We start from the raw sequence: 12,635 nt of genomic DNA on the forward strand, positions 1-12,635 counted from the left end.
AGGAAGAGGCTAAGTAAAACAAAAATATTAATTAGACAAATGAGTTGAGAAGCGATTCCCCTTCCTGATAATCCCTACTAACTGTGCTTAGTATCTTTTCACAACACTTATCACTATTGACATGTGTATTTGTTGCTCCTCCTCCCACAGTGTAAGATCTGTGAGGGCAGGAATTTTGTCCGTTTTGTTTGCTGCTATATGCCCAGAACTTAGAATACTATCTGTTAACTAGAAAGGGCTCAATATACAGTTATTGAAAGAGAGGGATGGGGCGCAAGTTAGAAAGTGATGGAGGGAGAAGAGGGAGGAAGGAAAGAAGGAAAGGAGAAAAAGGAAGGGAAAGAAGGAAAGGAAGGGAAAGGAAGGAAAAAGAAGAGAAAGGGGACAGGGAGGGAGGGAGGGAAGGAAGGATTGATTAGAGTTAAGCAATAAGTAATATAAAAAGTTGAGAATGTAGCAATAGCTGTCAAATCTGCAGAGTATGGTTTGGGAAGCACAGGAATAACAGGCTAAAGTAACAAGCAGTTTGGTTAGAGAAGATAATAAAGGATTATAGATACTTGAACAATGTGCCGAAGGCCGGATGCAGTGGCTCATGCCTGTAATACCAGCACTCTGGGAGGCTGAGACAGGCGGATCACCTGAGGTCAGGAGTTCCTGACCAGCTTGGCCAATATGGTAAAACCTTGTCTCTACAAAAATACAAAAATTAGCTGGGCATGATGGCAGGTGCCTGAAATCCCAGCTATTTGGGAGGTTGTGGCAGGAGAATTGCTGGAACCCGGGAGGCAGAGTTTGCAGTGAGCGGAGATCGCACCATTGCATTCCACCCTGGGTGATAGAGTGAGACTCTGTCTCAAAAATAAGTAAATAAATAATATTCTAAAGCTCTAGAATATTATGAGATAACATAAAATTCTCTAGGTTATATTGTTGATCCCCAGAAATATTCTGAAGGTTCTCTCCCGTACGCTACCATTTCTATTCTTTGATAAAATTGAAGAGTCTTTTAAAGTCATTGGGAAAACACTCAAGAGTAAAGATCTTAATGGAATCTAAGTTTCAGCGTTAGAGGCTCTGCTATTTTCTAAGGCAATCATGCTGAGGAGAAAACAGTGGCTGTGCCAGAGTCAGAATACCTTCAGGTCTTTCCTCCAGCTCCTACATTGAGTAGATACGTGATTTTGTGAGAAAGTTGTATTTTCTAAAATTTAGGTGGTTCCTTAAGACTTCTGAGTGGAAACAGAAATACAGAGATGGTAATTGAGGTGTAGGCCTCAAAAACAATTTTAATCTGCTGACAGTGTGGGTTTATTTAGTTAATACAAAGTTATTGAGTACCTTCGTAAGCCAGGCACTACTGCTAACCTAATCACTGCCCTTAATTTAGGGAAAACAAATCTTTAATCCAGAAATCATAAAATTCTGTGAGTGATCTAATTACATGAATTACTATAAAATGCCCAGCATTTTATCCGGGTGATAAATTTTGGCCCAGCACGTTTGCAAAAACAAAGGAGATGACATCTGCGTATTCTGTAAACTTGACAAGCATCGGTCTAAATATAGCATTTCCCAAAGGAAGATACACATAACGTTATGGAACATAAGCTGTTTATAGTTGGTGCACTGAAGAAACATTTTTAGCATTAACAATTATGTAATATTTTTATTATGTTTTAAAAAGTTTTATCTGGATGTAAAAGCCACCATTCCAAGACAGTGTTGTGCGGGATGTTGGTAAGTGAAAAAATGCAGGGAGTAGGATTGTCTTGCATAACTGTGGCTTGCTTGATCTCCCTCACTCTGTTATGTTTTCATTCAAACTATCTGTCATTATCTGACATTGATTTTTTAAATGTGTGCTATATTACTGAAAGTTTTAGAGATTCTAATAATAACAAAAATATGGGAAAAGGGATTTATTAATATAACTCTTAGTCAAATGGATTCCTACCCCAGTTCCGGTAATCTTGCTTTAATCAATCACTTGGAGAAGCTAGAAAGCAATGTACCTGACCAATTTGCGAATCAATTTTTGAGCTGAAAGGAACGTTAATGCCTAGGCTAATGCCCAGGAAGGACTGTGGTCACACAGGAGGTGGGCAGCAAAGCCTAGACTTCAACACATGTTACTTAAGGACAGGTCAGTGCATTGCCCATAACCTCTACTTATAGGCAATATAGATGAATGGAGTTTTCTTTTTGTAACAGACCTCAACATGCTGGAATGCTGTAAAGTTAATGAAATGGTATTGGTTGCTTCATTCAGACACTCGTATGTGCAGAGTCACTGCCAGTAACCAAGACAGAAAAAACAAAACCAAGATGAATAGGAAATTACAATTTTCTGACACACAGTTTTACAGTATAAAGATTACGCAGTATATTACTGATGTAAACATCAGAATTACCTCCAAGAACCATGCCAGCCTGACAGCACTTTCTAAGGCGACACGCTGGGCAGTTTTTTCTGCGGATTTTATCAACGATGCAGTCATTTCTTCCAGCACATAAGTAGTTATGCTGCCCTAAAAAAACAAAATGAGTAAAAATTATTTATGAAATCTAAGCATCACTGGAAATTCTATGCAGTGAAACTGAAACAGAGACTAGAGACACATCAGCAAGTGCATGACTCAGCCAGCTTCCTGCCTGGCATGGCTGAATGTTGGTGAAGATATAAAACTGCTCTGTACTTTACCTGTGCCTTAAGGAGCCTAAATGAGGTGAACATAGCTGAAGAATCAATCCTGGAGCTGCTTTAAAAATCTTTTGCACAAGATTTCCGTCCATCTTCTTAATGATGTCAGTATCAGATTGCCTTTAGATGTCATTTCAAGATTAATTACATGTTACTTATAAGCATTGGTTGCATGAGGTGGTCAAGTTCTAGTAAAACCTTTTCTTTCTGGCATCTTTGCCTTCAAGAAAACGGATACAGACTAAAGAACTGAAGAGACCTCTGAAGTAGACCTTTAAAAAAAATCTAAATGCTTAGTTCTATTGGAAAATTCCAGAGCTGGTTCTGTCTTAAAGGAGTCAATGCTTGGGAAGAGCATGTAAAAAAAAGTCATTTATTGTACTGAATTTAACGCCTGCTTTATTTTGAACACACATTAGAAAATACCTTGAACAGAAATAATGATAAAGGAAGAACAGATTAAAACAGACAGAAGTGCTCAATAAAGAAGAGAAAACTTATAGAAATATAGATAATACCCATCTCACATCACCCTGGGTCCCTTTGTGTAAAGGAAACTATGTGTGCCTTTAAAAAGGCTTGGCACATAAATGTAATATCCAACAATAATGATTTTAAACCACAGATATGTTAGTAAGGCATAGAACAATATAATTTATTTATATTGAGCAAAAATGAAAAAGAATTCAGCTTAAACATGTAAATGTTAATTAACTGAAAGATTTACTTTTGTTGACACTCTTTTTTGCCTATAAATTTATTTAAAACTGTGAGTCTTTTAATATCATCAGCTTACTTCAGCCTACTTATACTTCTGAAGTGTGACAAATAATTTTAAAAGATCATGGAATATTCCCATAGTATTTTACATTAGTTAAGATTAAAATCAGAGTCTTCTGGCCAAAGTTTGTAGTAAAGGAATTCAGAGGTACCTAAAACATGTACTTAAGCAGGGGAAATGATTAGCCTAAATGGCAAAGGGCAAAAATGCCAAAAGGCCTATCTCTGTGACAGCTGATAACAAGAAGGTTCCTGACCTCGGGCATTTCTGGAAAAGCACAAATATTATTTTCTTAAAGATGTATGCCTCTATAAACTTGACAACCCTTTCAAAAAGTGGGCAAAGGATATAAATAGACACTTCTCAAAAAAAGATATCTATGCAGCTGACAAACGTGAAAAAAAGATCATCACTGGTCATTAGAGAAATACAAATCAAAATCACATGGAGATACCATCTCACACCAGTTAGAATGGTGATCATTAAAAAATCAGGCACATGTACTGATTTGTATGTGGCATATATATACACCATGAATACTATACAGCCATAAAATCATGTCCTTTGCAGGGACATGGATAAAGCAGGAAACCATCATTCTCAGCAAACTGACACAGAACAGAAAACCAAACGCTGCATGTTCTCACTCATAAGTGGGTGTTGAACAACGAGAACACATGGACACAGGGAGGGGAACATCACACACTGGGGCCTGTCGGGGGATGGGGGGCTAGGGGAGGGATAACAGGGAGTTGGGGGATAAGGGAGGGATAGCATTAGGAGAAATACCTAATGTAGATGAAGGGGTGATGGGTGCAGCAAACCACCATGGCACATGTATACCTATGTAACAAACCTGCACATTCTGCACATGTACCCCAGAACTTAAAGTACAATAAAATAAAGAAAATAAAATGGCTTAACAGCATCAAATATTTTTTTCATTCCTAAATGCCATGAATTCTTTTCTGATCTTCTGAATCATTTGCTTCAGGTTCTTTCTTTCCCCACCTGTCCCACTGCTTCATATTTTGGGGGTTCTCTTTTCTGTCTCTTCACCTGTCTTTCCAGCAAGTTCCCTTTGCCAACCCCTCCTCCTTTGCTTATTCTTTATATGTTGTGTGCCACTGCACACACTTTGTGGGTTATCTCATTATCTTTTGACAGTCCCCAAATCTCAATATGAGCTCTGACCTTCCAGTCACTTCTCTAGGTACCTCAAACTCAATATATATGAAATACAATTTAGTGGTTATCTGTTCAAATTATATCATGAATTGTATTATTAGAGAAATTCTGTAAGAAAACAAGGAAATTCAAAACAGAAAATAACCTACAATTTGGTAACAATGCATCTATTCTAATTTTCGCTTCCTTCTTGCTATGGTTTGAATGTTTGTGTTCCCTTCAAAACTCATATTGAAACTTAATCCCCAATGTGACAATATTAAGAGGTGGGGCCTTTGCCTTCAGGGATGGAATCAGACCCCTTCTAAAAGGGCTTGAGGGAGAGAATTTGGTCCTTTTTGGCTTTTCTGATATGTGAGGATATAGCAAGGGCACCATATTGCAAGAAGAGAGCAAGACTTTACCAGACATGGAATCTGTGCCACCTTGTTCTTGGCCTCTCAGCCTTTAGAACTGTCAGAAAATATTCCTGTTTTCATAAATTACCCAGTATAAGGAATTTTTGTTGCTGTAGTGGAACAGACTAAAATATTTCCAAACTGTCTATACAAATCTAAATGGTACTTAATATCTATTTGTTAATATTTAAGTGAATGTATTTATACTTTTATAAAACTCTCATTCATTCAACAAGTACTGAGTATCTACTATATCCCAACACGATTACTGCATAATCCATCTTTTCCCCCACTAAATTAAAATGCCATCTTAATTGCTGATGCTACATTGTAGTACTGAAGAGCACAGTTACAGAGGCCAGACTGCTTGTTCAAAGCTCAGATCTGCGAATTACTATCCACAAAATAAAAATAATAAAAGAACCCAACAGACAATTATTAAGCATGTACTATGTGCCAGGCATTGTTATAAGCTACTGACATGTATTAACTCATTTAAACATCAGAGCAACCTTGGGAGGTATTATTATTCTTATTTTATAGAGAGTTAACTGGAGCATCTAGAAGTTAAATAGCATGCTCAAGGTCACACAGTTAAACATTTTAGGTTAATTATCTTGAGAGGTAGTATAGAAAGTTAAGCATATGGTCTCTGGAGTACTGTTTAAGTGTGAATGTCAATCTCATCACTTAGTAGCTGGATGACATTTGGCAATTAAAATGAAGATAACATTAGTACCTTGGATTGGATCTAAAGAATACGCAAGCTCATGTAAGAGCTTAGAATAGTCTGGCACATAGCAAGAACTTCACAAATGTTTACTATAATTATGACTATCACACTCTTAAATCTCAAATATAGTTAGATCTTTTCTAGATGTGGTCCAAGAAGTCTCTAGTCAAGTTATTCAATTTTAAAGGCAACTTAAAGATATTCTCAAACATGCATAAAATTGGGAAATAAGGCCCCAGTACACTCTTCCTGAAGATGTAATCCAGTCAACAATAGATGAGTTATAGCAGAGAATGTATGAGGTAGGAAGTCTGGTATGAAGAGACTGATGATAAGTACCAAATAAATTTAAACATAAGTATAAATAAGGAAATCATAGTTACCAAACAGAATGCAATTCTTATAAGTTTGGAAGAAAAAAAGGACTTTGAAGTCTGATATTTAAAGTTTGAGTGGGAAGGAAAATTTTTTGACAATTAAGGACATTGGCATGAAGTCACGACCTTGAGGGGCTGGCACAACTCATATCATTGTTGACTGCATGTGACCGACTGGAACAGTTTAAAGAAACCTGGAAGCTCAATCCACTCTAACTTTTCATCATCTTTAACACTAAGTTGTGAGCCATCAAAACTGCCAAGTAGATGCATTATCATGCAAACAAAACACAGGGGGTACAGAAGTTAATCTTCTCAAGCAATTTTTTGGCTAAAGAAATGTTGCAGCCAGCCAGTTCCAACTAGAGCTGACTAAGATAATTTGGCATGGGGCCCACGCCTTGCCTCTGAACCATAACGCATGCCCAGGACTCAGAGCCACCAAGAATGCAATGAATACAGAGGGAGCCACTCACTCCATGTGTCACTCCATCAGGTACCTGGCTGTACATGCAGGTGAAGAAAGGTCAGGCACCAATGCATTATCCCTGTCACAACATTTTCCTGGAAACCTAGAAAAAGATGAAAATCTCACATAACATCAGTTGCTACCATTTTTCTTCAGACAACAGTCCCCAGTCTATATTCTGGTTTTGAGAAACACATCCATGTCTAGATCCACTTTCTCACTTGTCATAAGTCTTGGGTTGATGGCTCAATTGCATATTATTGCTTCTCCTCAGTCCAATATAACATTGTCACTATTCAACAAGTGTAAAACAAGTCACTGTATTAAACCACTCAGAGCATTCCATTTGCTGCCATGTTTGCCATTTACCTACACTGTCACCACCAGGAGTCACAAGACATTCGTGAGCACTTATAAACTATAAGCCACCACAAACAGGTCACATGGCATAATGATAAACAGAAGAGTTCACTCCAGTAGGAGCCGCTATCTAGCTCTCTCCCTTAACGTATGCATCATCTGCTCCTTTGAAACCTGGGGAGCTACGGTCTGAAGTCCTTAACAGAGCACTACACTTCCTCTTTCTCCTTGCAAAACTGATCTGTTTTAGGGTGGGAAAAGCAGGGAGTGAGGACTAACTGTTGTGTCTTTTCTTTCTAATTACATGCTCTTTCCCATGTTCTTTATGCTCCAGAGTACTAACATCCTTGGATTACCCACAAACTCTCATGCCTCTATGACTTTTCTCCCTTCCTTCCAATGTATCAACTGAAGAAAATCTCACCCATCTTTCAAGCCTTGGCTTAACTGCTCCCCTCATATGGTCTTACCTGACTGCTCCCAGAAGGGCTGTAGACATTTCTTCTGTGTGCCAACCGCACATTTAATGTGTTCCTGTTGTGTACTGTGTGCCTATAGCTACTAGGTTCTGTGAGAGTGGGAACTAATTAATTTGACACTTTAACTTTTGTGTCGAATACAGTTTGATAAATATTTGTTAGATAAGTGTATACACAATTATACCTATTGTTTCACTTGTATTTGTAAATATAGCTATACTCAACAAAATAAGGCATAATAGTTCACTTATTGTCATACAAAGTATAGTGACTTGCTTCAGAATTTTTAGCCCCTTTTAACTTTTTTTTTTTAAATGCCTTTTATTCAGCAATTTCTTACCTTCTTATAGTAATGGTCCATAATTAAATGTGAAATCTAATAAGCTTATTTTAAACAATAATTCCCAAGTGTTACTCTTATTAAAAAACCATATTCTGTGAAAATAAAAGCACTATGAAAATGTGAGTAGATCATTTTATTTGCCTAGTGACTTGCAAAAATTTTAGATAAATGACAAATAAAATTCCATCTTAAAGGAAATAAAATATCTTTATTGTAAACAAGGGACTTACCTGTAAAATAAGAAATCTATATTGTTTGTATTGCTTCTCAATATGAGCACAAGTGAACATATTTCACTTGGGTCTGAGAGAGGTCACAATTTTTCATGACTTTTTTGAAAAGGAGGGGATAATATGGCAGGAGAAATGATTATAATATATGTTCAATAAAGAATAAAATAGTGAAAGTCAGTATGGTATGATCTACAAATCGTGGCCTTGAGGCAACATGAGCTGGAATATGAGGTCAATCCTTCTGTCACAAACACAGAAATACTGGATAAAATATAATAGAAGCATGTTGCTTAATTACAGTCTGGAAAAAAAAGTGGGTAAATCTCTAAAAGCTAGAAAAGAAGAGAAAGCCAGAGGAACAAACTTAAGTGGACTCTGCAGGGATCCAAAAAGGTTTCAGATACAGATATAAGAAATGCCTACAAGATAAGAACTGGGGTTTGAAGCCCCCCATGAAGGGATGGGATATGTTACTTCAGTCCCAATGAAAGAGAGTGGCAGGAACTGAACTATATGCATAAAAATGTAGAACCTTAAAAGACTGTCTTAGTGATGAAAATGAAGCTAGAAAACACTATACAGAAAATGCCAGGAAGCCAGAAATCTGTCCAAAACTCAGGGTGAGGACAAAAATTATTTATGACTAAAAACAACATAAAATAAAATACTGGCCTTTAATGGGAGGTGAATTTTCATTATCACATGGTACAGGAACCTGGACCAAGGAACAAGGACTGATACAAGACCAGTGAAATTGCCAGGGTCCTCTGAGGGGCAAATGAAAAACTTATCTGTAGGGACCGGTGTATACACATGCAAAACATAAAAGATTTGTACAAGAATATTCATAGCAGCAGTATTCATAATAGTCTCAATCTGAAAACAACCCAAATGATCACCTATAGCATAATGTATAAGCAAATGGTTTTATTAATTCAATGCACTATCATACAGCAATGCGAGTGAATGTCTAGCTCCATGCAAAATGTAGATGCACTACATAAGTAAAATGTTGTGTAAAATAAGCAGACACAGAAAAATACTATATGATTCCATTAGTATTAGTTCATACACAGTTCAACCATAAAGTTTTAACATAGTTCAAACCAATCTATGATGTTAGAAACTGGGATGGTGGTTACTTTGGGGAATGACTGGAAGGGGGCACAATGGAGCTTCTGGGAACCTAATGCTCTTTAAATTTTTTGGTCTGGGTGAAAATAACATGGTTTCATTTACCTACTGATAATCCATAAGCTCTACATCTTTAATTTGAGTGCTTTTCTGAAAATATTTATCAATAAAATTTATTTCTTTTAAAAAATGGCTCCAGCTAAAAGGGCAACTTAGAGGGTATTGTGATCCAACAGAGTCTGTGTAGGGTCAGTCAGTGGAAGTCCAGAAGCAGAGGGTCACAGTCATGTCCAGAGAGGACAGGTGTCTCCTGCATTATAGGATTATAGGATTATAGTTAGAGCCTCTCAGTAAAATATCTCCATGAATCTCACCAAAGTAACCCACTAGGGGAAGAGCAGCTTGTAATCACCCACCAAACATGGATAATCCCAGTGACAGTCAAATTCCTACTTCTTGTGTAAAACTGTGCTCTCTGTCTAACCTCTCTTCCCACACCTTGGCCCTGGAAAGGTAAAAATCAGCTGTCAATGGATCAGTGTGGGCAGGGTAAACAGAGAAGAAGCAGATCTTATTTGTTCTTCCCAGTAGGCTTCAAGCCCAAAGCAGTGAGTACTGAACTGGGGCAAAGAAGAAATCTAAATTTAGAAGAGGATTTGTAAATTTGGCTATAATGTTTCCCTGAGCGTTTTGATTAGTAATACAGTTTGGCTTCGTGTCCACACCCAAATCTTATCTTGAATTGTAACCCCATAATCCCCACGGGTTGTGGGAGGAACTCAGTAGGAGGTAATTGAATGATGGGGCTGGTTTCTCCCCATTGCTGTTCTCTGATAGTGAGTGAATTCTCATGAGGTCTGATAGGTTTATGAGTCTAGCATTTCCCCTACTGGTACTCATTCTCTCTCCTGCTGCCCTGTAAAGAAGGATATGTTTGTTTGTTTCCCTTTCTGCCATGATTGTAAGTTTCCTGAGGCCTTCCCAGCCATATGGAACTGTGAGTCAATTAAACCTCTTTCTTTTATGAATTACACAGTCTTAGGTATTTCTTCACAGCAACATGAGAATAGACTAATACAATTACCGAAATGAGATTGTTTTCCTGATTAAAATCTATGGGAATGGCCAAGATTTTATGCAGGAGATGAAAGAACTAGCCTACAGAGTAGGTTTTGTTGTTAGAGGTAATAATGCTGATACCAGTATTTGGAATATACACACACACTCACACACACACACACACACAATATATATATATATAGATATAGATATAGATAAAATAATTAGTAATTATTTTGATTTTGCTAGAAATATAAATGTAAACCAGTAATTCTCAGCTAGAGGCAGTTTTGTTATCTTCCCCCACCAGGACATTTCACAATACCTGGAGATAATTTTGGTTTATACAACTAGAGGGTAGGTATTATTGCAGAGAAGCCAAAAATGCTGCCAAACATCCCATAATGCACAGGACACCCCCCACAACAATTAGCTGGCCCAATAGGTCAATAGTGTGAGGTTGAGAAATCATGGTATAAACTGATAATACCCTCACTTTTTCAAAAAGAGATATTTTCTAGGTCTGTTCACTCAAAATGCCCAGAAGGAAAAACAACTCCAGCAGCGATTCAGATTTTCACATCTAATATAATTTTCACCTAAAAGGAACCAGAGCTCCTTGGGGAAATGACTGATCCAGGACTAGGGCAGGAAACGTGCAAGTTGAGCCTGGGATGTTTTGCTGTGACAGATAATGTGCTTTTACTGAGGGCTAACAAAATTGTGTCTCATTGACCACTGATTAAGTCAAACTAATATAAAACCATTTGAACATCAAAAAGAACTAGTTCAAGTGATTAAAACACATTGAACACATATTTAAAAAAATATCCTTGAGTATATTATAATATGCAAGAAAGAATGAGAAAAAGAAACAAAAGGAACTCACTGAAAACCACTAGAGATTACTAGGACACAAACTCACAACGTTGAAAATTGAAAATTAAAGGTAAAATAATTAATTAAAAGTAATAAGTATCTATTAGGCTTTCCATTATTAATTGTATTTTAAGATTATCAAATTGCCTTGTGGAAGGGAGAGAACTATTAAAAATATTTATAGCTGATAAAAGGGATAATAGAAATAGAAAATCATCCTTTTGCAATTCCTAATGAAATGGCCACCACTTGTCAAGTCTGAAAAGACAAGTAAAATACTCCTCCATTTTCCAACTACATATCTGTGTGAGGCCACATTTTCTTCCTATGCTTCAACCAAACCAACATACTGTAACAGACTGACTGTAGATGCAGATATTAGAACCCAGCTATCTTCTATTTAGATAGACATTAAAATGACTTATAAAAATGTAAAACAGTGTCATCATCATTAAATTTTTTGGTTTGAAAAATTAGTATCTAATGGGTTTGCTTTTTAACAAGTTAATAAAAAGTTTTAAAACATGAGTTTTAATTTCTAACACAGTAAATACTGAGAGATACAATTCACATACACAAAAGCTCTTTGGGCTTGCAGCACTTTTTAAGCATATAAGGGGGTCATGAGATCAGTGTCTGAGAACCACTGGCCTGTGTAGGGTTCTTGTCAAAATGTTTAACTGGCATATAATCATGTGGGGGAAAAATTAGACGAATCCAGATGATGAAACTTTCTACAAAACAGCTGACCTGGACTCCTAAAAAATGCCAATGTCCTGAAAAACATAAAAAGTGGGAGGTCTAAGAAAATTAAATACAGTTGTTAACCAAGTAAAATACACAATTCCCAACTGGATCCTGAATGAAAAAAAAAAATAGACTACAGAAAATTCTGGGAACAACCGAAGAAATTTTAATACTGGCTGAAAATTAGAAGAATTGTTTTACCAATGTTAAAATTTTGAGTGTGACAATATTGTAGTTATAATAGAAGATGTTCTTGTCCTTAGGACATGAATTTTGAAGTTTTAAGAGGTGAAATGTCATGATGTCTGCAACTCACCTTCAAATTGCTGATTATAGATATTCACTGTATATTCCTTAAAGTTTTTTGTATGTTTTCTGGAATCCAGCATACTCTGAAGATGCATGCAGAATGAAACAAAGGTTCAGACCAGTTTTGCACATTAGTAAGTCAGGGGACGGTCATGTAAAATGAAATAAAGAGTGACTAGCAGAGTGTGAAAGACAGCTGGACAGTAACAAACCAGTAAGTTTTAAAATATCTTCATGAGGATCCTAGGATTTTTGATAAAAGTGAAGGAAAAAGATGTAGGGGGAGGGAGAGAAGGGAGGAAACAAAATCATATTGAGCATATTAGAGACCAATATACTAAGCATTTAACTGGTTTGTTTCATGTAATCTTATAACAACGTAGATAAATAAATATTTAATTTTCCCTAGAACAGCAGTCTTTTTGGAACCAGGGACAGGTTT

The 12,635-nt window shown here is 36.7% G+C and overlaps 1 protein-coding gene across 2 annotated transcripts in view; it reads right to left on the bottom strand.

Annotated features, from left to right (window-relative positions):
• PGR (progesterone receptor) overlaps positions 1-12,635 on the bottom strand; it is an 85,436-nt gene that overhangs the window by 48,193 nt on the left and 24,608 nt on the right. For both annotated transcript variants that reach the window (XM_012454923.2, XM_012454919.2), the window contains exon 3: positions 2,415-2,531. In XM_012454923.2, coding sequence (XP_012310346.2) covers positions 2,415-2,531 — 117 coding nt within the window. The remainder of the gene's footprint in view (positions 1-2,414; positions 2,532-12,635) is intronic.

This window comes from Aotus nancymaae, unplaced genomic scaffold (genome assembly GCF_030222135.1).
Source record: "Aotus nancymaae isolate 86718 unplaced genomic scaffold, 86718_ANA_hifiasm-v0.15.2.pri h1tg000012l, whole genome shotgun sequence".
NCBI lineage: Eukaryota > Metazoa > Chordata > Mammalia > Primates > Aotidae > Aotus > Aotus nancymaae.